Genomic DNA, 23,158 nt, shown 5'->3' with positions numbered 1-23,158 from the left:
GGACAGGAATGTTTTATTTTTTAATTTATTTTATGGGATGTGAGCATCACTGGCTAAACGAGCATTTATTGCCTCTCCCAGTTGCCCTTGAAGGTGCCTTAAGCTGCTGCAGTCCTTGAGGTGTAGATACACCCACAATGCTGGTAGAGAGAGAGCTCCAGGAATTTTGACCCAGTGACAGTGAAGGAACTGTGATATACTTCTAAGTAAGCATCTTGGAGGAAAACCTGCAGGTGGTGTTCTTCCCAGGTATCTGTTGCTCTTGTCCTTCTAGTTGATATTGGTCGTGGGTTTGGGAAATGCTGCCTTGGTGTGTTCCTGCAGTGCATCGCAGCTGCCACTATGTGTCAGTGGTGGAGGAATTGAATGTTTGAATTAAGTGGGCTGCTATGTCCTGGATGGTGTCAAGCTGCTTAAGTGCTATTGGAGCTGCACTTACCCAGGCAAATGGAGAGCATTCCATTACACTCATGACTTTGTCTTTTAGATGGTGGACTGTTTGAGGATTCAGGAGGGGAGTTACTTGCTGCAGGATTCCTAGCATTTGACCTGCTCTGGTAGCCACAGTATTTATCTGGCTAGCCCAGTTCAATTTCTGGTCAACAATAACTCCCAGGATGTTGATGGTGGAGGATTCCGCGATGGTAATGTCAAGGCATGATGGTTAGATTCTTTCTTGTTGGAGTTGGTCGTTGTCTGGCCCCTGTGTGGCGCAAATGTTATTTACCTTTCGTCAGTCCAGCCTGGGATATTGTCCAGGTCTTGCTGCATTTGGACATGGATTGCTTCAGTATCTGAGGAGTCATGATGATTCTGAACATTATGCAATCATCAGCGAACATCTCCTTCTGATGGGTGGAAAGTAATTGATGAAGCAGCTAAAGATGATTGTGGTGAGGACACTACCCTGAGGAACTCCTGCAATGATGTCCTGGAGTAGAGATGGTTGACCTCCAATCGCCACAACCATCTTGTGTTCCAGGTATAACTCCAACCAGCACAGAGCCCCCCCCGACCCCCATTGATCCCAGTTTTGTTAGAGGTTCTTGATGCCATACTCAGTCAGATGCTGCCTTGATGTCGAGGGTAGTCACTCTCACCTCACCACTGAGTGGTGCTGTTTGATAGTACTGTTGACAACCCCTTCAATCACTTTACTCATAGAGTCATAGAGGTTTACAGCATGGAAACAGGCCCTTCGGCCCAACTTCTGCATTTGATTTATTTATTTATTTTTCAGTTAATTTTGTGTTAAAAATCGGAGCTTTTTTCCAAAACTGGAAGTAGGCCCAGGAGAAGCCTGGGAAGGTTTTTGGAGGGTTTAAAAGCAGGCTGCACTTTTGAGCGGGCAGCGTCGGGAGCGGGCAGTGGAGTGAGCAGGGAGCAGAGTGAGAGCTGTAAGGGCTTTGGCTCACAGGGCTTCGGCGGAGGAGAGGAAGGTTGTTTGTTTTTCTTCTGTTTCCCCCCCTTTTTTGATCTTCCAAAAACTAAAAAGGAAATGGCAAGTATGAGTGGAAGGCCAGTATACTGCATTCTGTGTGAGATGTGGGAGTTCCTGGAGGCGACTTGACTCCCAGAGGTCCATATCTGTGCCAGAACTGCAACTCCTGAGGGATCGTGTAAGGGAGCTGAAGCTGCGGCTCGATGACCTCAGTTTAGTTAGGGAACATGAGAGATTATTAGATAGAAGTTATAAGCAGGGAGTGACACCAAGGTCTCGGAAGGAAGACACGTGGGTCACAGTTAGGAGGGGTAATAGTCAGAAGGGTGATGTGCCAGAAAGTACCCCAGTGGCAGTCTCCCATAAAAGAAAGGGATGGGCAACAGATGGGATAAGGGAAGGGAGTGAGCAGTCTGTGGAGGGATCCCCTGTGGTTGTCCCCCTCCAAAATAGGTATATTGTTTTGGATTCTGTGGAGGGGGATGACCCTCCAGGGGTAAGCCACGAGGACCAGATCGCCTGCACGGAGACAGGCTCAGGGGTCCGGAAGGGAAAGAAGGGGTTTAGGAGAGCGATAGTGGTGGGAGACGCGATGGTTAGAGGCACGGACAGGCGGTTCTGTGGGAGCGAACGAGAATCCAGGATGGTAGTCTGCCTCCCTGGTGCCGGGGTACTGGATGTCTCCGAGAGGGTAGGAAGCATATTAAAAAAGGAAGGTAGTCAAACGGACGTAATTATACACATTGGTGAAAATGATGTAGGTAGGAAGAGCAGGGGGGTCATACGAGAGAAATTCAGGGAGATGGGTGCTAGGCTAAAAAGTAAGGCCTCCAGGGTAGCAATCTCTGGACTGCTCCCGGTGTCTCGTGCAAGTGAGGCTAGGAACAGGGAGATTCTACAGTTGAACGCATGGCTAAAGGACTGGTGCAAGAGGGAGGGTTTTGAATTCATAGATAACTGGGAAGTCTTCAAGTCAGGGTGGCAACGGTACAGAAAGGATGGGTTACACCTTAACTGGAAGGGAGCAAATATCCTGGCAGGGAGTTTTGCGAGAGTGTTTCGGCAGGATTTAAACTCGTGTGGCAGGGGGGTGGGGAACAAAACAGTAGGTCGGTAAGTACTGAGGCTGGGGATGAGCTGGGGGCCAGGGCAAGGCTAGCTAAGAAGAGGAGCACTCTGGAGGAGGATGACCTGAGTGAGCCTGGAGGTCCGGAGTGCATCTGCTTCAATGCGAGGAGCGTAACGGGTAAGACAGACGAACTTAGGGCCTTAATGCTGACGCGGAATTTGGATGTGGTTGCGGTGACGGAGACTTGGTTAAAAGAAGGACAGGATTGGTAGCTGAATATTCCGGGGTATACGTGTTTTAGGCGAGACAGAGGAGGGGCTAGAAAAGGTGGGGGAGTAGCGATGTTAGTTAGGGAGCATATTACTGCGGTGCAGAGGGTAGACAACTTAGAGGGGTCATGTACTAAGTCAGCACGGTAGCACAGTGGTTAGCACTGCTACTTCACAGCTCCAGGGACCTGGGTTCGATTCCCGGCTTGCGTCACTGTCTGTGTGGAGTTTGCACATTCTCCTCGTGTCTGCGTGGGTTTCCTCTGGGTGCTCAGGTTTCCTCCCACAGTCCAAAGATGTGCGGGTTAGGTTGAATGGCCATGCTAAAATTGCCCCTTGGTGTCCTGAGATGCGTAGGTTAGAGGGATTAGCGGGTAAATGTGTAGGGATATGGGAGTAGGGCCTGGGTGGGATTGTGGTTGGTGCAGACTTGATGGGCCGAATGGCCTGTTTCTGCACTGTAGGGTTTCTATGATTTCTAAGTCACTGTGGGTGGAACTCAGAAACAGGAAGGGTGCAGTCACTATGCTGGGGGTGTACTACAGACCACCCAACAGCCCACGGGAAGTGGAGAAAAGGATATGTCAGGAGATTCTGGATATGTGCAGAAAAAATAGGTTTGTTGTAGTGGGGGACTTTAATTTCCCTGGTATAGACTGGAAAGTGCTTAGAGCTGGGGTTCCGGACGGGGAGGAATTTGTAAAATGCATACTGGAAGGTTCTTTGCAACAGTATGTAGATAGCCCGACTAGAGAGGGGACTATACTGGACCTAGTTCTGGGAAATGAGCCCGGTCAGGTCGTCAAAGGTTCGGTAGGGGAGCATGTGGCAAATAGTGACCACAACTCTGTTAACTTTAGGATAGTAATGGACAAGGATGAGTGCTGTCCTACGGGCAGGGTGCTAAATTGGGGAAGGCTAACTATAGCCGGATTAGGCAGGAATTGGTGGCCGTTGATTGGGAGAGGCTGTTCGGGGGTAAGTCCACGTCTGGCATGTGGGAGACTTTTAAGGAACAATTGATAAGGCTGCAGGATAGGCATGTGCCTGTAAAAAGGAAAGATAGGAAAGGTAGGATTCGAGAGCCGTGGATAACCAGGGAAATTGAGGATTTGATTAAAATGAAAAGGGAGGTGTACGTTAAGTCCAGGCAACAGAAAACAGATGGAGCTCTGGAGGAATACAGAGAGAGTAGGAAAGAACTCAAACGGGGAGTTAGAAGGGCAAAAAGAGGTCACGAGATGTTCTTGGCAGGCAGGATTAAAGAGAATCCAAAGGCATTCTATTCATACGTTAGGAACAAAAGAGTTGTCGGGGAGAAAATTGGACCTCTCAAGGACAAAGGAGGGGAATTATGCTTAGAACCCAAGGGAATAGGGGAGATCCTAAATGAATACTTTGCATCGGTATTCACGAAGGAGAGGGACGTGTTAACCGGGAGTGTCTCGGAGGGAGGATTTGATCCGTTAGAGAGAATCTCCATTACAAGGGAGGAAGTGTTAGGTTTTTTAGGGAACATTAAAACTGACAAAGCCCCAGGGCCTGATCCTCGACTGCTCAGGGAGACAAGAGATGAAATTGCTGGGTCTCTGACGGAAATCTTTGTTGCTTCTTTGGACACAGGTGAGGTCCCTGAGGATTGGAGGATAGCGAATGTGGTCCCGTTGTTTAAGAAGGGTAGCAGGGATAACCCGGGTAATTATAGGCCGGTGAGCTTGATGTCCGTGGTAGGGAAGTTGTTGGAGAGGATTCTTAGAGACAGGATGTGTGTGCATTTAGAACAGAACAATCTCATTAGTGACAGCCAGCATGGTTTTGTAAGAGGGAGGTCGTGCCTTACAAATTTGGTGGAGTTTTTTGAGGACGTGACAAAAACGGTTGACGAAGGAAGGACCGTGGATGTCGTCTATATGGATTTCAGTAAGGCATTTGACAAAGTCCCACATGACAGGTTGGTTAAAAAGGTTAAGGCTCATGGGATACAAGAAGTGGCTGGATGGGTGGAGAACTGGCTTGGCCGTAGGAAGAAGTTTAACAACACCAGGTTAAAGTCCAACAAGTTTATTTGGTAGCAAAAGCCACACAAGCTTTCGGAGCTCCAAGCCCCTTGTGTGGGCTTGTGTGAAGGAGAGCTTGTGTGGCTTTTGCTACCAAATAAACCTGTTGGACTTTAACCTGGTGGTGTTAAACTTCTCACTGTGTTTACCCCAGTCCAACGCCGGCATCTCCACATCTTGGCCACAGGAGACAGAGGGTAGCGGTCGAAGGGTCTTTTTCCGGCTGGAGGTCTATGACCAGTGGTGTTCCGCAGGGCTCTGTACTGGGACCGCTGCTATTTGTGATGTATATAAATGATTTGGAAGAAGGTGTAACTGGTGTTATTAGCAAGTTTGCGGATGACACGAAGATGGCTGGACTTGCGGATAGCGATGAGCATTGTCGGGCAATACAGCAAGATACAGATAGGCTGGAAAATTGGGCGGAGAGGTGGCAGATGGAATTTAATCCAGATAAATGCGAAGTGATGCATTTTGGAAGAAATAATGTAGGGAGGAGTTATACAATAAACGGCTGAGCCATGAAGAGTATAGCAACACAGAGGGACCTAGGTGTGCAAGTCCACAAATCCTTGAAGGTGGCAACACAGGTGGAGAAGGTGGTGAAGAAGGCATATGGTATGCTTGCCTTTATAGGACAGGTATAGAGTATAAAAGTTGGAGTCTGATGATGCAGCTGTATAGAACGCTGGTTAGGCCACATTTGGAGTACTGCGTCCAGATCTGGTCGCCGCACTACCAGAAGGACGTAGAGGCGTTAGAGAGAGTGCAGAGAAGGTTTACCAGGATGTTGCCTGGTATGGAGGGTCTTAGCTATGAGGAGAGATTGGGTAAACTGGGGTTGTTCTCCCTGGAAAGACGGAGAATGAGGGGAGATCTAATAGAGGTGTACAAGATTATGAAGGGGATAGATGGGGTGAACGGTGGGAAGCTTTTTCCCAGATCAGAAGTGACGATCACGAGGGGTCACGGGCTCAAGGTGAGAGGGACGAAGTATAACTCGGATATTAGAGGGATGTTTTTTACACAGAGGGTGGTGGGGGCCTGGAATGCGCTGCCAAGTAGGGTGGTGGAGGCAGACACGCTGACATCGTTTAAGACTTACCTGGATAGTCACATGAGCAGCCTGGGAATGGCGGGATACAAACGATTGGTCTAGTTGGACCAAGGAGCGGCACAGGCTTGGAGGGCTGAAGGGCCTGTTTCTTGTGCTGTACTGTTCTTTGTTCTTTGTCCATGCCGCCCTTATTTTTTTTAAAACCCCAAAGCTAATCCCAATTGCCCGTATTTGGCCCATATCCCTCTATACCCATCGTACCCATGTAATTATCTAAATGCTTTTTAAAAGATAAAATTGTTCCCGCCTCTACTACTTCCTCTGCCAGCTTGTTCCAGACACTCACCGTCCTCTGTGAAGAAATTGCCCCTCTGGACACTTTTGTATCTCTCCCCCTCTCACTTTAAACCTATGCCCTCTAGTTTTAGACTCCCCTACCTTTTGGAAAAGATATTGACGATCTACCTTGTCTATGCCCCTCATTATTTTATAGACCTCTGTAAGGTCACCCCTCAGCCTCCTACGCTCCAGACAAAATAGTCCCAGTCTATTCAGCCTCTCCTTATAACTCAATCCATCAAGTCCCAGTAGCATCCTAGTAAATCTTTTCTGCACTCTTTCTAGTTTAATAATATCCTTTCTATAATAGGGTGACCAGAATTGCACACAGTATTCCAAGTGTGGCCGTACCAATGTCTTGTACAACTTTAACAAGACGTCTCAACTCCTGTATTCAATGTTTTGACCGATGAAACCAAGCATGCCGAATGCCTTCTTCACTACTCTGTCCACCTGTGACTCCACTTTCAAGGAGCTATGAACATGTCGATCTCCTTGTTCCGTAACTCTCCCCAACGCCCTACCATTAACTGAGTAAGTCCTGTCCTGGTTCAATCTACCAAAATGCATTACCTCGCATTTGTCTAAATTAAACTCCATCTGCCATTCGTCAGCCCACTGGCCCAATTGATCATGATCCCGCTGCAATTGGAGATAACCTTCCTCACAGTCCACCATGCCACCAATCTTGGTGTCATCTGCAAACTTACTAACCATGCCTCCTATATTCTCATCCAAATCATTAATATAAATGACAAATAACAGTGGGCCCAGCAGTGATCCCTGAGGCTCACCGCTGGTCACAGGCCTCCAGTTTGAAAGACAACTCTCTACAACCACCCTCTGGCTTCTGTCAAAAATGTGGCTTTTGCTACCAAATAAACCTGTTGGACTTTAACCTGGTGTTGTTAAACTTCTTCTTCTGTCAAAAAGCCAATTTTGTATCCATTTAGATACCTCCCCTGGATCCCGAGAGATTCAACTTCATGCAACAACCTACCATGCGGAACCTGGTCAAAGGCCTTGCTAAAGTCCATGTAGACAACATCAACTGCACTGCCCTCATCTACCTTCTTGGTGACCCCTTCAAAAAACTCAATTAAATTTGTGAGACATGATTTTCCACTCGCAAAGCCATGCTGACTGTCCCTAATCAGTTCTTGCATCTCTAAATGCCTGTAGATCCTGTCTCTCAAAATACCTTCCAACAATTTACCCGCCACAGATGTGAGGCTCACTGGCCTGTAGTTCCCAGGCTTTTCCCTGCAGCCCTTTTTAAACAAAGGCACAACATTTGCCACACTCCAATCTTCAGGCACCTCACCTGTGACTATCGATGATTCAAATATCTCGGCTAGGGGACCCGCAATTTCCTCCCTAGCCTCCCAAACGCCCTCGGATATACCTCATCAGGTCCCGCAGATTTATCTAACTTGGTGCGCTTTAAGACTTCCAGCATCACCACCTCTGTAATATGTACACTCCTCAAGACATCACTATTTATTTCCCCAAGTTCCCTAACATTCATGCTTTTCTCAACAGTAAACACTGATGAGAAATATTCATTTAGGATCTCACCCATCTCTTGTGGATCCGCACATAGATGACTTTGTTGATCCTTAAGAGGCCCGACTCTCTCACTTGTTACTCTTTTGCCCTTTATGTATTTGTAGAAGCTCTTTGGATTCTCTGGATGATGGAGAGTAGGCTGCTAATTTGCTAGGTTGGATTTGTCCTGCTTTTTGAGTACAGGACCTATGTAAGTAATTTTCCACATTGCTGGGTAGATGCCATGATGCAGTTTTACTGGAACAGCTTGGCTAGAGGCACAGCCAGTGCTGGAGCACAAGGCTTTAGTACTATTGTATGAACATTGTCAGGGCCCGTGGCCTTTGCAGTATCCAACACCATTGCTTGTGGGATGAATCGAATTGGCTGAAGACTGATATCTGTGATGCTGGGACCACAAGAGGAGGCTGCGATGGATCATCCACTTGACACTTCTGGCTGAAGATTGTTGCGAATGCTTCAACCTTATCTTTTGCACTGATGTACTGGGCTCCAGGGGATATTTGTGGAAACCCTCCTCCAGTGAGTTGTTTAATTGTCCACCATCATTGACAACTGGATGTGGCAGGACTGCAGAGCTTAGATCTGATCTGTTGGTTGTGGGATCACTTCGCTCAGTCTGTTCCTTGTTGCTTCTGCTGTTTGGCACACAAGTAGTCCTGTTGACATCTCATTTTTTTGGTATGTCTAGTGTTACTCCTAGCATGCCCTCCTGGACTCTAAATTAAATTCGGGTTGATCCTCTGGTTTGGTGGTAATGGTAGAGTGGTAGATATGCTGTTCCATGAGGTAATGGTAGAGTGGTAGATATGCTGTTCCATGAGGTTACAGATTCTGGTTGAGTGCAATTCTGCTGCTGCTGATGGTCTATAGCACTTCATGGTTGCCCGATTTTAAGCTGCTAAATCTCTTTGAGGTCTTTAGCACAGTGCTGGTGCCACACAGTACGATGGAGGGTACCTTCAATATGAAGGTGGGACTTCTCCACAATGATAGTGAATTGAAATGGCAAGCGACCAGAAGACCGGGGTCATGTTTGCACCAGAGCCCAGATGTTCCACAAGGTGATCACCTAGTCTGTTTAGTCTACCCATTGTAGAGGAGACAGCTGAAAGAATTGGGCAGTGAGAGGCAAAGGTGTAAAGGGGCAGGTGTTACACTTCCTGCAATTGTGTGGGAACATGCTCTGGGAAGAGGGTGAGGTGTGGGGGGTGATAGAGGTGTGGACTAAGGTGTCATGGAGGGAATGCTGATGGGAAGGATGGGACAGATGTATTTGGTGGCATCTTAGTTGAGGTGGCAGAAATAGTGGAGGATGATCCTTTGAATGCGAAGGCTGGGGGGTGGCAAATGATTGTGATTCCGGAAGGGAGGAGACATTATTTTTTTAAATGTTTGCAAACGGATTTATCTTTTGCTAAACTTTCTGTTCTCAGTGTGTCAAGCACACGATTTCGTTCAGGAACCTCTGAGAGAAGAACCAGCTTCTTTGGAAGAAGGTAATGTCAGCATTTAACTTCCTCTCCATGAGAGTGTTTTTCAAGATTATGTTCTATTTGGTTTCTTTTTTCCCTGCATGCCCTTGCCCTTCACAGGCTCCATTCAGTTCTGTGTAATTCAATACAACAGATTATTACAATCAAATTCTTCCAAGTGCTGCTTTATTCTCAGGCATAGTTGGACTTGAGTTACTTATAGATATGAAGAAGTCACATCTCTTCTGAATCGCAGAATTGTTATTGCACAGGAGGAGTATATCAGGCCCATCGTGTCTGCGTCTGCTCTCTGAGCAATTCGTCCACTGTCATTTTGCTGCTTTCTTCCATCGAACCATAGAAAATTACAGCTTAGAAACAGGCCTTTTGGCCCTTCTTGTCTGTGCCGAACCATTTTTTGCCTAGTCCCACATAGAACCATAGAAACCTCCAACCCTAAACTTTCTTACTTTTCAATAATAATCCAATTCCCTCTTGAATGCCTCAATTTAACCTGCCGCCTCCTCGCGATTAGGCAGCGCATTGCAGATCTTAACCACTTGCTATGTGAAAAAGTTTAGCCTTGTGTCTTCATTGCCGCTTTTGCTAAGTACCTTGCATCGGTGCCTGCAATAGAATGATGTTGGCATAGCAAGGGTTAATGTGGGGCAAGGAAACTGTATCACCCACAATATCACAAGCAGATTACCTGGTCATTATAACATTGCTGTTTGGGGGGGTTGCTTCTTACCCTCCTGTTTGGTTTTGAGCAATTGGTTGAGCAATTTGAAAATATTTGTTCTAAATATGAGTGTTTTTATTGTAGAACAAGTAGCATTGGAACATTTTCTGCAAATCCATACGGAGCATGTGGAGGCACGGAAAAGATAAAGGATCCTAGACCGCTTCACGATAAGGCTTTTGTACAACAGTGCATTCGGCAGCTTTGTGAGGTATTTTCACTTTTAGCCAGTATAATTAGATAGAATCCCTCCAGTGCAGAAGAAGGCCACTTGGCGAATTGAATCTGCACCGACTCTCCATCAGAGCATCCCAGCTAAGTCCACCCCATGCTCCATCGCATTTATCCTGCTAATCCCTCTAACCTACGCATCTTCGGACACCAAGGGACAATTTAGCATGGCCAATCCACCTAACTTGAACATCTTTGCAGTGTGGGAAGAAACTGAGGCACCTGGAGGAAAGCCATGCACACAGGGAGAACGAGCACACAGTCACCCAAGGCCGGAATCGAACCCGGCTCCCTGGTGCTGTAAGGCAGCAGTGCTAACCACTGTGCCATTGTGGTTCAGTGATCGGTTAGAGGAGTGGGCAATGGTATATATAGGTGTGCTCATGTGGATATTACTGCACATTTTGAGCCAATTTTGGATAATCTCTCAAATGGTGACGTTTGTCATTCTCATGAATAGCCTGAATGACTTTGGTCAAACCTCGTGGGGTGGCACAGGTTTGATAGGCCAAATGGCCTCCTTCTGCACTGTAGCAATTCTAATGGTACAAAAGCAATGGGTGTAGTAATAGGACCTGGTAATCCAAACTGGAAAACCTGCATTTTGCATGTGTTCTGCAGTTCTCCAATTCTTCCAATGGTGGAACAAGAAATACTTTGAGATAAATGCAGGTACAAATTCAGTCTGCCTTGTTTATAAGCTGTACGTGAATGTATTGTTCATTTGACAAGCCCTCTGCCTGGGACTAAGTCCTGGGACCGTCGGAGAGGTAAGTCCCGGGTCAAGAGGGTAGGGGATGCTATGGGAGCTTGGGAGGTGGGCAATCATGGCATCTGGATGATGCTGCTCGGTGGAGGGGTGGTGGAATTCCAATATCCTGGAGGGAAGGGTACTGGTTTGATTAGTAAGTTTGCGGACGACACAAAGGTTGGCAGATTTGGGGATAGTGACGAGGACCATCAGAGGATACAGCAGGATATAGATTGGTTGGAGGCTTGGGCGGAGAGATGGCAGATGGCGTTTAATCCGGACAAATGTGAGGTAATGCATTTTGGAAGGTCTAATACAGATAGGAAATATACAGTAAATGGCAGAACCCTTAAGAGTAGGCAGAGATACTGAGTGTAGAGATACACAGGTCACTGAAAGTGGCAACGCAGGTGGAGAAGGTAGTCAAGAAGCCATATGGCATGCTTGCTTTCATCGGCCGGGGCATTGAGTTTAAAAATTGGCAAGTCATGTTGCAGCTTTATAGAACCTTAGTTAGGCCGCACTTGGAATATAGTGTTCAGTTCTGGTTGCCAAACTACCAGAAGGATGGTGAGGCTTTGGAGAGGGTACAGAAAAGATCTACCAGGATGTTACCTGGTATGGAGGGCATTAGCTATGAGGAGAGGTTGGAGAAACTTGGTTTGTTCTCACTGGAACAACAGAGGTTGAGGGGGCGACCTGATAGACGTCTGCAAGATTATGAGAAGCATGGACAGAGTGAATCGTCAGAAGCTTTTTCCAAGGGTGGAAGAGTCAATTACTAGGGGGCACAGGTTTAAGGTGCGAGGGGCAAGGTTTAAAGGAGATGTACGAGGCAGATTTTTTACACAGAGGGTGGTGGGTGCCTGGAACTCTGCGGGGGAGGTAGTGGAAGCAGATACAGTAGTGAGTTTTAATAGGATGGTAATGGACAATAGGATGGTAATGGAGGGATGTGGTCCCCGGAAGAGTCGGGGGTTTTGGTTCAGTCGGGCAGCATGGTCGGTGCAGGCTTGGAGGGCTGAAGGACCCGTTCCTGTGCTGTAATTTTCTTTGTTCTTTGTTCAACTCTGAGTGAAAATGCCCTTTGGTCCAGGATGGGAAAAAGTGATTTTCTTTTGAGTTTCTTACCTAACTGCTCCCGCGAGCCTAAAAATTGAAGCTGGTGGGATAAGAGCCTTAAATGGCCTTTATGATTCCCCCCCTCCAGCCTTGGGAGGAGTGTAAAATTCAGCCCTTAATATCACTAGATGTTGCACAAATCTCTGATACTGGACTCATTAATATCCTGAGCACTGACTCTGTTCCAGACTACAGCTTTTTAAAGTGATGCAAAATCACTTTATAAATATCTCTCCCTTCTCACTTCATAAGGGAGAGGGGAGTGATACAAAAGAGTCCAGAGGGGCAATTTTTCACACACACGGTGGTGAGAGTCTGGAACAAGCTGCGAGAGGTAGTAGAGCAGATACAATTTTGTCTTTTAAAAAGTGTTTAGACAGTTACATGGGTAAGATGGCGATAGAGGGATATGGGCCAAACGTGGGCAATTGGGACTAGCTTAGTGGTTTAAAAAAAAGGGGGTGGCATGGACAAGCTGGGCCGAAAGACCATAAGACATAGGAGCGGAAGTAAGGCCATTCAGCCCATCGAGTCCACTCCACCATTCAATCATGGTTGATTTCAACTCCATTTACCCGCTCTCTCCCCATAGCCCTTAATTCCTCGAGAAATCAAGAATTTATCAATTTCTGTCTTGAAGACGCTCAACGTCTCGGCCTCCACAGCCCTCTGTGGCAATGAATTCCACAGACCCACCACTCTCTGGCTGAAGAAATTTCTCCTCATCTCTGTTCTAAAGTGACTCCCTTTTATTCTAAGGCTGTGCCCCCGCGTCCTAGTCTCCCCTGTTAATGGAAAGGCCTGTTTCCATGATGTAAACTTGTCCAACAGTCCAAAGATGTGCGGGTTAGGTTGATTGGCCATACTAAAATTGCCCCTTAGTGTCCTGGGATGCGTAGATTAGAGGGATTAGCAGGTAAAATATGTAGGGATATGGGGGTAGGGTCTGGGTGGGATTGTGGTCGGTGCAGACTCGATGGGCCGAATGGCCTCTTTCTGTACTGTAGGGTTTCTATGTTCTATGTTAAACCTCTATGACTCCAAGTGCAGATTCATTCTTAAATCAGTTCTGCAGAAAATTGGTCAAAACAAGATGACTTTTTCCATGTCTTTTTGAGATCATAGAACCCTGCAGTGCAGGGGGGAGGCCATTCTGCTCATCAATTCTGCACCAACAACAATCCCACCCACACCCTATCCCCGTAACCCCATGTATTTACCCTGCTAGTCCCCGAACACTAAGGGGGCAATTTAGCACGGCCAATCAACTGAACCAACACGTTTTTGGACTGTGGAAGGAAACCGGAGCACCTGGAAGAAAGCCACGCAGACACGAGGAGAAAATGACCCAAGGTTGGAATTGAACCCAGATCCCTGGCAGTCTAAGGCAGCAGTGATAACCACTGTGCCACTGTGCTGCCGGATGATACAATGAAGTTGTTAGTACGACTTTCAAAGCCTTCTCCATGATAAAATTATTATTTCCTCATTATTGCAATATTAGTTCTCTTTAACAGAAGTTAATGTACATTTTCAGTAAATTAACTTGTGGCTTAGCCTCTGAATTGGAACAGCACAGTTTTCAATTTTAAGCTAAGGTACCTACAGGTGTATTAATAAAAGTGACATCAAAGATACATGAGCCGTTAAAACTTATTTTGAAAGGGAGCCATGGTCTTTAAAAAAATTTGATGATTTGCACAATGCTGGAAGTACTATTATGTTTATCCTTGCAGTGGGTTAAAAAAAAAATCTTTGAATGTAATCTGTCAGGTGAGATTTAATAGCCAGTAACTAGTGCTGTTGCACAGCATGGAGGTGCAACATCCTGGTGTTTTCTGCTATGAATTGCTAGGATTGGGTAGCACGGTGGCACAGTGGTTAGCACTGCTGCCTCAGCACCAGAGACCCAGGTTCAATTCTGGCCTCAGGTGACTGTCTGTCTGCGTGGGTTTCCTCCTGGTGCTCCGGTTTCCTCCCACAGTCCAAAGATGTGCGGGTTAGGTTGATTGGCCATGCTAAGTTGCCTTTATTGTCAGGGGACTAGCAGGGTAAATGCATGGGGTTGCAGGGATGGGGCTGGGTTGGATTGCTGTCAGCGCAGATTCGATGGGCCGAATGGCCTCCTCATGCATTGTAGGAAATCAATGATGATTTGGGTTGGTGTATCAGTTGCTGCAAGGCAAGACCCAGTAAAAGCTAAAGCTTCATCTCGTAAGGATGTGGAAACTCGTGCATATGCCATTCGATACTTCTCCATTCTCTCCAACACTGGTGTGTGCTCAAAGGGCATTTAAAAAAAAGTGTCGTGAAATTCTCATGAATGTACATTAAATCAGAATTTTGTTTGTTTTTTTGAGATTAAAATGATACTACCATATTTATTTTAGTTCCTTGGGGAATTTGGTTATCCACATTCTATCTCGACCAAGAGTCTGCAGTCGCCCACTACCAAGGAATTTCTGAAGATCTTCTCCTTTTTGTATAACTTGCTCGATCAATCTTACCAGATGCCTGATTCAAAGTTTGAAGAGGAGATTCCCAGAATCTTTAAATCTCTTGGGTAAGACTAGAAATATTGAAGTTACTATGGTGGCAGACCTACAGTATGTGTATCAACTTGGCTCCATTGAGAGCATATTATCTTCAGGATGTTGAATGAACTCCCCTGGAGAACCAGAGGTGGTGGGAATCTGGAATGCATTGTCTGGGAAGGTAGTGGAGGCTGGAAATTTTACAACTTTTAAAAAAGTATTTGGATGAGCACTTGAAACATAACATTCAAGGATATGGGATTAGTGTGACTTTAGTGGTTGTTATTGTTGGTGCTGACTTGATAGTCTAAAGAGCCTTTTCTGAGCTGTATGACTCTGGTCCAGGCTAGTCGTGCATCATTTCTTTGGTACTTGAATGTCAGAGGTGTGCCCTTTAATGGAGACATTCACTTAGTCTAACTGCGATGGCTTGGATCAAGATTAAACAGAAAATTCCACTTTTTGTTGAAGAGCAGAATGCTTCCCTGGTGTTCTGATCAGCAATTCCCCCTCACCAGCACCACCAGTGTTATCAAAAATCATTCTAACTGCTGATTCGTCTGATTTGCTGTGGTGCCACAAATTGGCTACCATATTGGATGCAGAATGTGTGGTTTGTACTCTGTGCTTGCAAGTTGGGAATGACCCGAGATAAATATTTCAGATTTTAAAGATTGGCTAAATCCTTCACCCATTAAACGGATTCATTAAACGAGAGCCATGAATACATTTCCCTCTGTCACTTATTATTGACAAAACATTAATCTTAACCACCTGTCCAGATCCATTAGGCTCATGAGTCTTGTGGCCAAAATTCACATAATTAAAGACCCGAGGAGATAGCTTCCTGTTCGTGCCTTTTGAACAAAGTGAAACCATACTCCTACTTTCACATCATACTCTTACTTTCTAACATTGCTTTACCCTGGACCAAAGCTTTGTGGAAGTATCCTTCATCCATGCACTCTGCAGCATTTCACAGCAATCTCATCTCTTAAACTGCCTACTGCTTCAATGAAAAGCTGAGTTTTGTAAGCCAAATGATTCTATCTTAATCTACATTAAGTTTAATATTTCTTCACCTAGCTTTTGTGTCTGTCTTTGCAATGCAAAGCGTGGTTCCTGAAATTCACCCCTCTCGAATATTATTAGAACTGAGGGGAAAAGACAGGTCTTTTGAGAACATGGTTCAGACCAATTCTCTATGTATTACTGTTTACTTTGTTAGAAATCTTTTCTTGTGATGCAGTCTTCAAAATAGGGAAAGGAAGAGGGAATAGCAATATTAACTAAGAAAAATTAGAACATTAGAGGGGGTAGCAGTAAGGGTAAAGCGACTGTTGCACTGAAAAGCAGAAAGGGGTGCTAAGATTTTGGTAGGAGTTTATAGGCCATCAGATAGCAGTGATAAAATAACGGGATGCAGGAATCAGAGAAACGTTTTGCGAAAACAGTTATAATGGGAGACTAATTTTCAGAGTGGGGAAACAGCGAGAGTATCAAAGGCACAAATTTCTTGTATATTCTGAAGAGTGTTATAACTAAGTGCCATAACAATGAGCAAACAGGAGAGATCTGTGCCGGTCCCACCCGTGTCCTGCAATCGTCCCACACTTAGTCAAATTTTGGGGGAGTTGAGAGTTTTATGATGGTTCTGGGAGGGGTGAAGCCTAAACTTGCCAGTGTGCCCAGCTGCAAACTGATCAAGCGCCATTTTGAAAGGGCACCTGATCGCACAGTGCACTGGAAGACCCGCTCACTCCCCCTATGGAGAACAGGACCACACCCTTATCGGCAGCATGTTTCCCCTCCCCTCAGCATTGAGGCCTTACTAATGGGTCCCCCTTCATCTTTCCCCGTCATAGACCCCCGTTCCCTTGTCCCCGACACCCTAGCAGTGCTCACCTGGCAATGCCAGGGTGCCACCTGGCATTGCCAGGTGGGGCAGGATGGTAACACAGTAGTTAGCACTGCTGCCTCACAGCACCAGCGATCCAAGTTCGATTCTGGCCTTGGGTCACTGTCTGTGTGGAGTTTGCATGTCCTCCCCGTGTCTGCGTGGGTTTCCTCTGGGTGCACTGGTTTCCTCCCACAGTCCAAAAATGTATGTGTTAGGTAGTGGCCATGCTAAATTGCCCCTAGTGTCAGAGGGATTAGCAGGATAAATATGTGTGTTGAAGTGTAACTTTTTTCCTGCTAATTACTTGTAAAAGACAGACTCTACAAATTCGTTCTCGTCAAGATAACAAGCATTTAATAACAAAGCTCTGCATGCAGAAGGTGGCTAAGACTTGAGGTCGGAGAGCAGTTGATACAGCTGCTAGTTCCTCCACCAAGTTCGCGCTTAGCCCCAGAAACAGTCCACAATTTATAGAAAATCAGTATCAGGTTTTGTGACAAGGGCTTACGTGGGAAAATGAGTAATAGAAACAATTAGTAATGAGCAATAAAACAATTAGTGGCATCATAAATACAAGTGGTATCTCAGCTTGACTTTCGAGGCCCCTCGGTCTTATCAATAGTAACATTATCCTGTCTTTGGAAGGAACGAAATGGTTCGGTGACTCCCTCACCTACAACCTTATCTTGTTTATGCATGTAGTTCTAGGGTACTTGTCAAAACACCCTGAGACAAGGCTAGTTGGCCTTGCGTTCTGTTTTATGGCTTCCCTTCCCTAAGATAAGCAGAGTTAGCCTCAGTTTGACCGTACTAGTTTGGGAGAGGGTCAAATGGGTAGCTGCTTTGTTCTGTGGTTTTTTGCGAGTATCACCTCGAGCAAGTAGCCACTTTTCCCATCATGCCATTATTAGCTTGTACCATATCACATGTGGGGTTATGGGGATAGGGCCTGGGTGGGATTGTGGTCTGTGCAGACTCGATGGGCCAAATGGACTCCTTCTGCACTGTAGGGATTCTATGACAATGCCCAGCCATGCCATGACCACCAATGGGCTCCAGGCACCTTCAGCGAGGCTAACAAGCCTGTGATTGTAACTGTTAGTTGGGCCTGGATCGCAATGTCAAAAACCCAGAGCCTTTCAAGCAGACAGATAGCAGAGTAATCAGTGCGATGTTAGTGGGATTTGAGCTTGGCTTCATATGAAATCCCTCAAAGGTTCTTATGGCAGTCAGTGGAATACTTGCCACACGAGCCCCAACCTAGCAGCGACTTCTGGCCCTGCACCCATGAAGGCCCCCCAGCTTGCACCGTGGCAGCAGCTGACTTTCCCTTTTGCAGCCTGGAGGTTAGTGCCAAGTGGAACTCACCTCCTCGCTCGCCCTTATCTATTCACTTTATCTACCTGTCCTGCTGTCTTCGGAGATCTATGGGCCTGCACACCAAGGTCCCTCTGATCTTCTATTATATATTCCCATGCCTTGTTAGTCCTTCCAATTTACCACACCACCAATTTTTATGTCATCTGCAAACGTACTGATCATACCTCCTACGTTCACATCCAGACCATTAAGGTACACTACAGCAACAAGGGACCTAGCACCAATCCCTGCGGAACACCACTGGACACAGGCTTCCAGTCACAAAAACAACTTTCGACCATTGCCCTCTGCCTCCTGCCACTAAGACAATTCTGGATCCAGTTTGCCAAGTTGCCCCAGATCCCATGAGCTCCAACCACCTTCATCAGCCTCGCATGTGGGACCTTGTCAAAGCTTGGTGCGGTTTTCCAGTGCTACTGGGGAAAGTTTAAACTAAATTGGTCGAGGTGTGGGGGGAGGATAAGAACCAGAATGTAACATTAAAAATGAGAAATGAGGTGCACAAAAGATTGGAGAAGGTAGAACAGAGAGTGATAAATAGAGACAATACATCAGGTGCAGTCAGACTGGGAGGGAGGATGAGGTTTAAATTGGGTTTACAGTGAAGTATATAAAGAATGAGAAATCAGGTTGGTGAGTTGTCGGTGCAGATTACCACATCGGAAAGTGATGTGGCGGTAATGGAGATTGATTCAAAAATAGGGCAGGACTGGGTACTGAATATTCCTGGATCTGAGGAATGTTTCAGTAATTCAATTTTTGATGAAGTAACAAGTTTGATGAAGGCAATGCTGTGGAGTTTGCCTATGGAGGGTCAGCTTCGGCTTGGATAAAAAATAATTAGATTAAGGACAGAAAACAGCAAGTTGTGGTAAATGTTTTTTTTCAGACTTCCGGCTGGTAGACAATGATGTTTCCCCATCATCATTGCTAGAGCCACTGCTTTTTGTGTAGTAATATCTATGTAAATTACTTGGATATTGGAACATAGAATTAAATTTCAAAATATGCCACTGATACCAAACTTGGAGTTGTGGTAAATTACAATGACTAGTGGAATGGTTAAATAAGTGGTGGATGGAATTTAATACAGAGAAGTGTGAGGTAATGCATCTTTTGCAGAATCGATAAGTGGCATTATAGATTTAATGGCACGTTTCTCAACTGTGTACAGGTGAATAGATCTTTGAAGGTGGCAGGATGGTTAGGAGAATGGTTACCAAAGCATATCGGATCTTGAGTTTAAAAAAATAGATCTTTGGTTAGACCACAACTAGGTATTGCATCCAATTCTGACTGCCACACTTCAGGAAGGAAGTGATGGTCTTTCAGAAGGTGCAGAGATCAGCAGAACAGTCCTGGGGATGTGGGATTTCAAGTGCAAGGTTAAGCTGGAGAAGCTGGGTTCTCCCTGGAGCAATGGCGATTGAGAGACGTCTGATGAAGAAATACAAGGTTGTAAAAGATTTAAGTAAGATAGACAAAAAGACTGTTCCCATTAGCTAGTGGCACCAGGACTAGGGGACGTAGATTTAAGAGATGCAGGGGAATGAGAGAAAGAACTTTTTACAGTGATTCGTAATGACCTGGAACTTGCCATATTTGAGACTAGTGGGAGATGTGATGATCTATGTTTCTGAAGGAAATTGGACAAGCAGTTAAGGCAAACAATCTTACTACAGAGCTACAGGGATAGAGTAGGGTAAGAGGATGGAGCATATTGTTCTGCAGATAGCTGACATGGAATCAATGGGCCAAATGGCCCCCTTCTGTCCCATTGACTATGACAACGTGTTCAGGAAAGAAAGCCAGATGATTGGTAATATTTATTAGGCAGAACAGTACAGTGCTAAAGGGAGATGTCCTAGAGAGCTCAAGGACAGAATCAGTTTGGCGAATAAGAAACAAAAAGCAATGCCATTACACTACTTGGTGTATTTGATAGTGAAAAAGAAGAGCAATTTTGAGGGAAATTTCAGATGTGAAGAGCTATAGAGGAATGATAATTATAGTAATATAGACTAGGATAGCAGAGAGGAGAAGGTGCATCCAGGAAAATGTTTTTGCTTGTTTCTGGTCAACAAGTAAAATATTGCTGGATCTGATCTTTGGGAGTGACGTATCAAGTGGATTAAGTGTAAGTTGGGCAACATTCGGAAACTGTGATCATAAGACTTTAGAAAAGGACAATGGAGCAGTCTGGAGTTGGAAAATATTCTGAATTGGAGAAGGATCAATTTCGGTGAAAAAAGAATGGATTGTCCTGGATGACTTGGAATAAAAGATAGGCAGGTAAAACAATGGGCTGACTTTAAAGTGCAGACCGTTTGAGTCGAGTCGAAGTACATTGCCCTGTCTTTCTTCCTCGAGGCAATCAAAATCAGAGGTCCCTGGATGAAGAAAGACAGAGTAAGATGAAGCAGAAAAATTGTGTATGAGAGATGTCTGGTTGATGATGCAAGTTAGAACCAGGCTCAACGTAGAGGAGGTGAAAGAAGGAAACGAGGCAAGAGCATGAGAAGATATTAATACAAAAGATGGCATCTATCTATCGATACATAAATAGTAAAAAGGTAGCATGGGTGGAATAGGACTTATGGGGACCAAAAAAGGTCCACTCAAGGAGGTGGAGAACATGGTGCTAAATGAATCCTTTGGATCTCTCTTTACAAAGGAAGAAGATGCTGCCAAAGACAGAATGAAAGAAGTAGTTGAGAGACTGGTTGAATAGGGATTGACAAATGTTCATAAGATTGACTGCCCATAAAGTTAACAAGTGACCAGAATTGAATTGGATGTATTTGAGGATATTGAGCTCCATGACAACCACTGTTTTCTTGGACCTTGTGACTCCATTGAGCTTCAAGACCCACAGTTTGGGAAGGCCTGTTAGGAAAATCACCAAAGTTGACAGGAAACAGAATAATTGTTTTACAAGCTGGAGGAAGGTATTTAGTGAGGCAGTGGGAATAAGGCCACTGCTTTCCTTAATATGACCTAGATTCGGGTGCACAGGGCGCAATTTCAAAATTGCAGATAAGACAAAACTTGAAAATATTATGCAAAGGAAAGTGATAGATTTCATTAGGGTATGGACAGGCTGGTGGAATGGCTGAACAAGAGGTAAATGAAATTTAATGCAGAGAGGTTTGAAGTGATATATTTTGGCCCACATATGTATGACTCCAGGTCACAGCAATGTGGTTGACTCTTGATTGCTACTCAGTTCAAGGGCAGTTAGCGATGGGCAACAAATGCTGGCCTTGCTAGTGATGCCCACATCTCAGGGCTGACAAAGGGTCCTCCCCTCCCAAAACACTAGCACTATTCTTGTTCCACAGATGCTGTCAGACTTGCTGAGTTTTCCAGCATTTTCAGTTTTTGTTGTTTCTATGAAGTTCTCAGAGATTTGATAAGTGTCACAGTCAAGACGTGAAAGATAAAATATATATTCATCTGCTGGACTATTTTACAAAGTCATTTTTTTTCTGTGCTGTTTGAAAATGGACAATAGCTAAGCAGACAAAATGATTCAGCTGCTCATCTGATGACTGTTCCAGCTAACTTCGAACAAAGAAACACCTTCACACATAATAACCTTAATCTCACATAATAATGCTCATGGCCAAAGCATCAGTAAGTTGACACAATGGCATCAACAAGGGAAAGCCTGTTTACCGATTCAAGACCAGTGTCTCAAAAAACAAAAGGAACCCCCAATTAAACCTCAAAATCCCAGTCATCCTGTGTCCAACGTTGAGATATTTCACATGACCTCTCCCAAGCTGCAGTGTGATATCATCTGTTGGACCTGAATTCCAGCAGTTAATAGAAACATAGAAAACTACAGCACAAAACAGGCCCTTCGGCCCCACAAGTTGTGCCGAGCATATCCCTACCTTTTAGGCCTACCTATAACCCTCCATCCTATTAAGTCCCATGTACTCATCCAGGAGTCTCTTAAAAGACCCTATTGAGTTTGCCTCCACCACCACTGACGGCAGCCGATTCCACTCGCCCACCACCCTCTGTGAAAAACTTCCCCCTAACATTTCCCCAGTACCTACCCCCCAGCACCTTAAACCTGTGTCCTCTCGTAGCAGCCATTTCCACCCTGGGAAAAAGCCTCAGAGTCCACCCGATCTATGCCTCTCAACATCTTATACACCTCTATTAGGTCTCCTCTCATCCTACGAAATGTTACAGTTAATGTTACAGTTTGACGTCCAATGTGAACAAAGCTCCAGACAACAGCCTGTGCTGTCTACCATCAAGCTGGTGGCAGCAGGAAAAACTCTGACCCTCATCAAATCAGTCGACTGCTGGAACCTTGAAACTGGTGCCAGCGGGCTAACTCCGTTTATCTGCCTTCTCCCGTTGTGAAAGTCTTGCTCTGGAAGTTGGCACTCTTTGCAATCAGTCAACCTCTTCTCGGAAGGAACATTGCAGATGACTTCTGATTCTAGACTCTGAACACCTGTAATATTCAACTTGTATGTGCACAAATACTCATCCTGCCTTGAGTGTGCTGCTCAAGTTCTTAAAAGAGAGAGACATTTGTAAATTTGTGGTTTGAGGAAAATATGGCATGATTTATAAAGGAAGAAATGTGTACACGGATGGTAAGCGAGCAGGGAAATCAGGGCAGTTTAAGTGCCCCCCACCCCCCCTCCGGTGACACAAGGTTCCGCAGAATAAAATGTGAACAAAAATGAGAGTATGCGGAGTTGGAGGCAACCTATTGATTAGGAGATAAATCCTTAACAACACTGTATCCTAATACCTCACCAACTGCAGCAGTTCGATAATGTGGCTAATCATTCCTTCACTGGCAATAAAGATTGGTGCTAAATGTTGACTTTACTATTGTTGAAAGATGTGAGTAGTGGAGTCCCCAATGGATCTATATTTGAGGCCTAAACTTTTTGCAACTTATTACTAGCTTGAATAAAATAATAGCCATATATTCAGTGGTAACAATTCTTGCATTCCTCCTGAAGTCCCCACTGTCACAAATGCTAGTATGTAGTTCATAAGTCTTTCTTATGGCGGTTTCAACCGCCACCCCGGACCTTGGTTCCGAACGCCACCACGGACCTTGGGTTCTGACTCTCACCCCGGACCTTGGTTCCGACCGCCACCCCGGAACGTGGTTCCGACCGCCACCCCTGACATTGGTTCCAACCGCGACCCCGGACCTTGGTTCCGACCGCCAGCCCGGA

The 23,158-nt window shown here is 45.4% G+C and overlaps 1 protein-coding gene across 2 annotated transcripts in view; it reads left to right on the top strand.

Annotated features, from left to right (window-relative positions):
- The window catches only part of LOC144487483 (kinetochore protein NDC80 homolog), a 31,733-nt gene extending 8,834 nt beyond the window's left edge, over positions 1-22,899 (top strand). For both annotated transcript variants that reach the window (XM_078205576.1, XM_078205577.1), the window contains exons 3-6: positions 9,238-9,300; positions 10,103-10,229; positions 14,513-14,685; positions 22,143-22,899. In XM_078205576.1, coding sequence (XP_078061702.1) covers positions 9,238-9,300; positions 10,103-10,229; positions 14,513-14,685; positions 22,143-22,146 — 367 coding nt within the window. In that variant the 3' untranslated portion in view covers positions 22,147-22,899. The remainder of the gene's footprint in view (positions 1-9,237; positions 9,301-10,102; positions 10,230-14,512; positions 14,686-22,142) is intronic.
- The last annotated feature ends 259 nt before the right edge of the window (positions 22,900-23,158 follow it).

Source organism: Mustelus asterias, unplaced genomic scaffold, assembly GCF_964213995.1.
Source record: "Mustelus asterias unplaced genomic scaffold, sMusAst1.hap1.1 HAP1_SCAFFOLD_834, whole genome shotgun sequence".
Lineage (NCBI taxonomy): Eukaryota > Metazoa > Chordata > Chondrichthyes > Carcharhiniformes > Triakidae > Mustelus > Mustelus asterias.
This window is presented reverse-complemented; position numbering and strand designations above follow the sequence as displayed.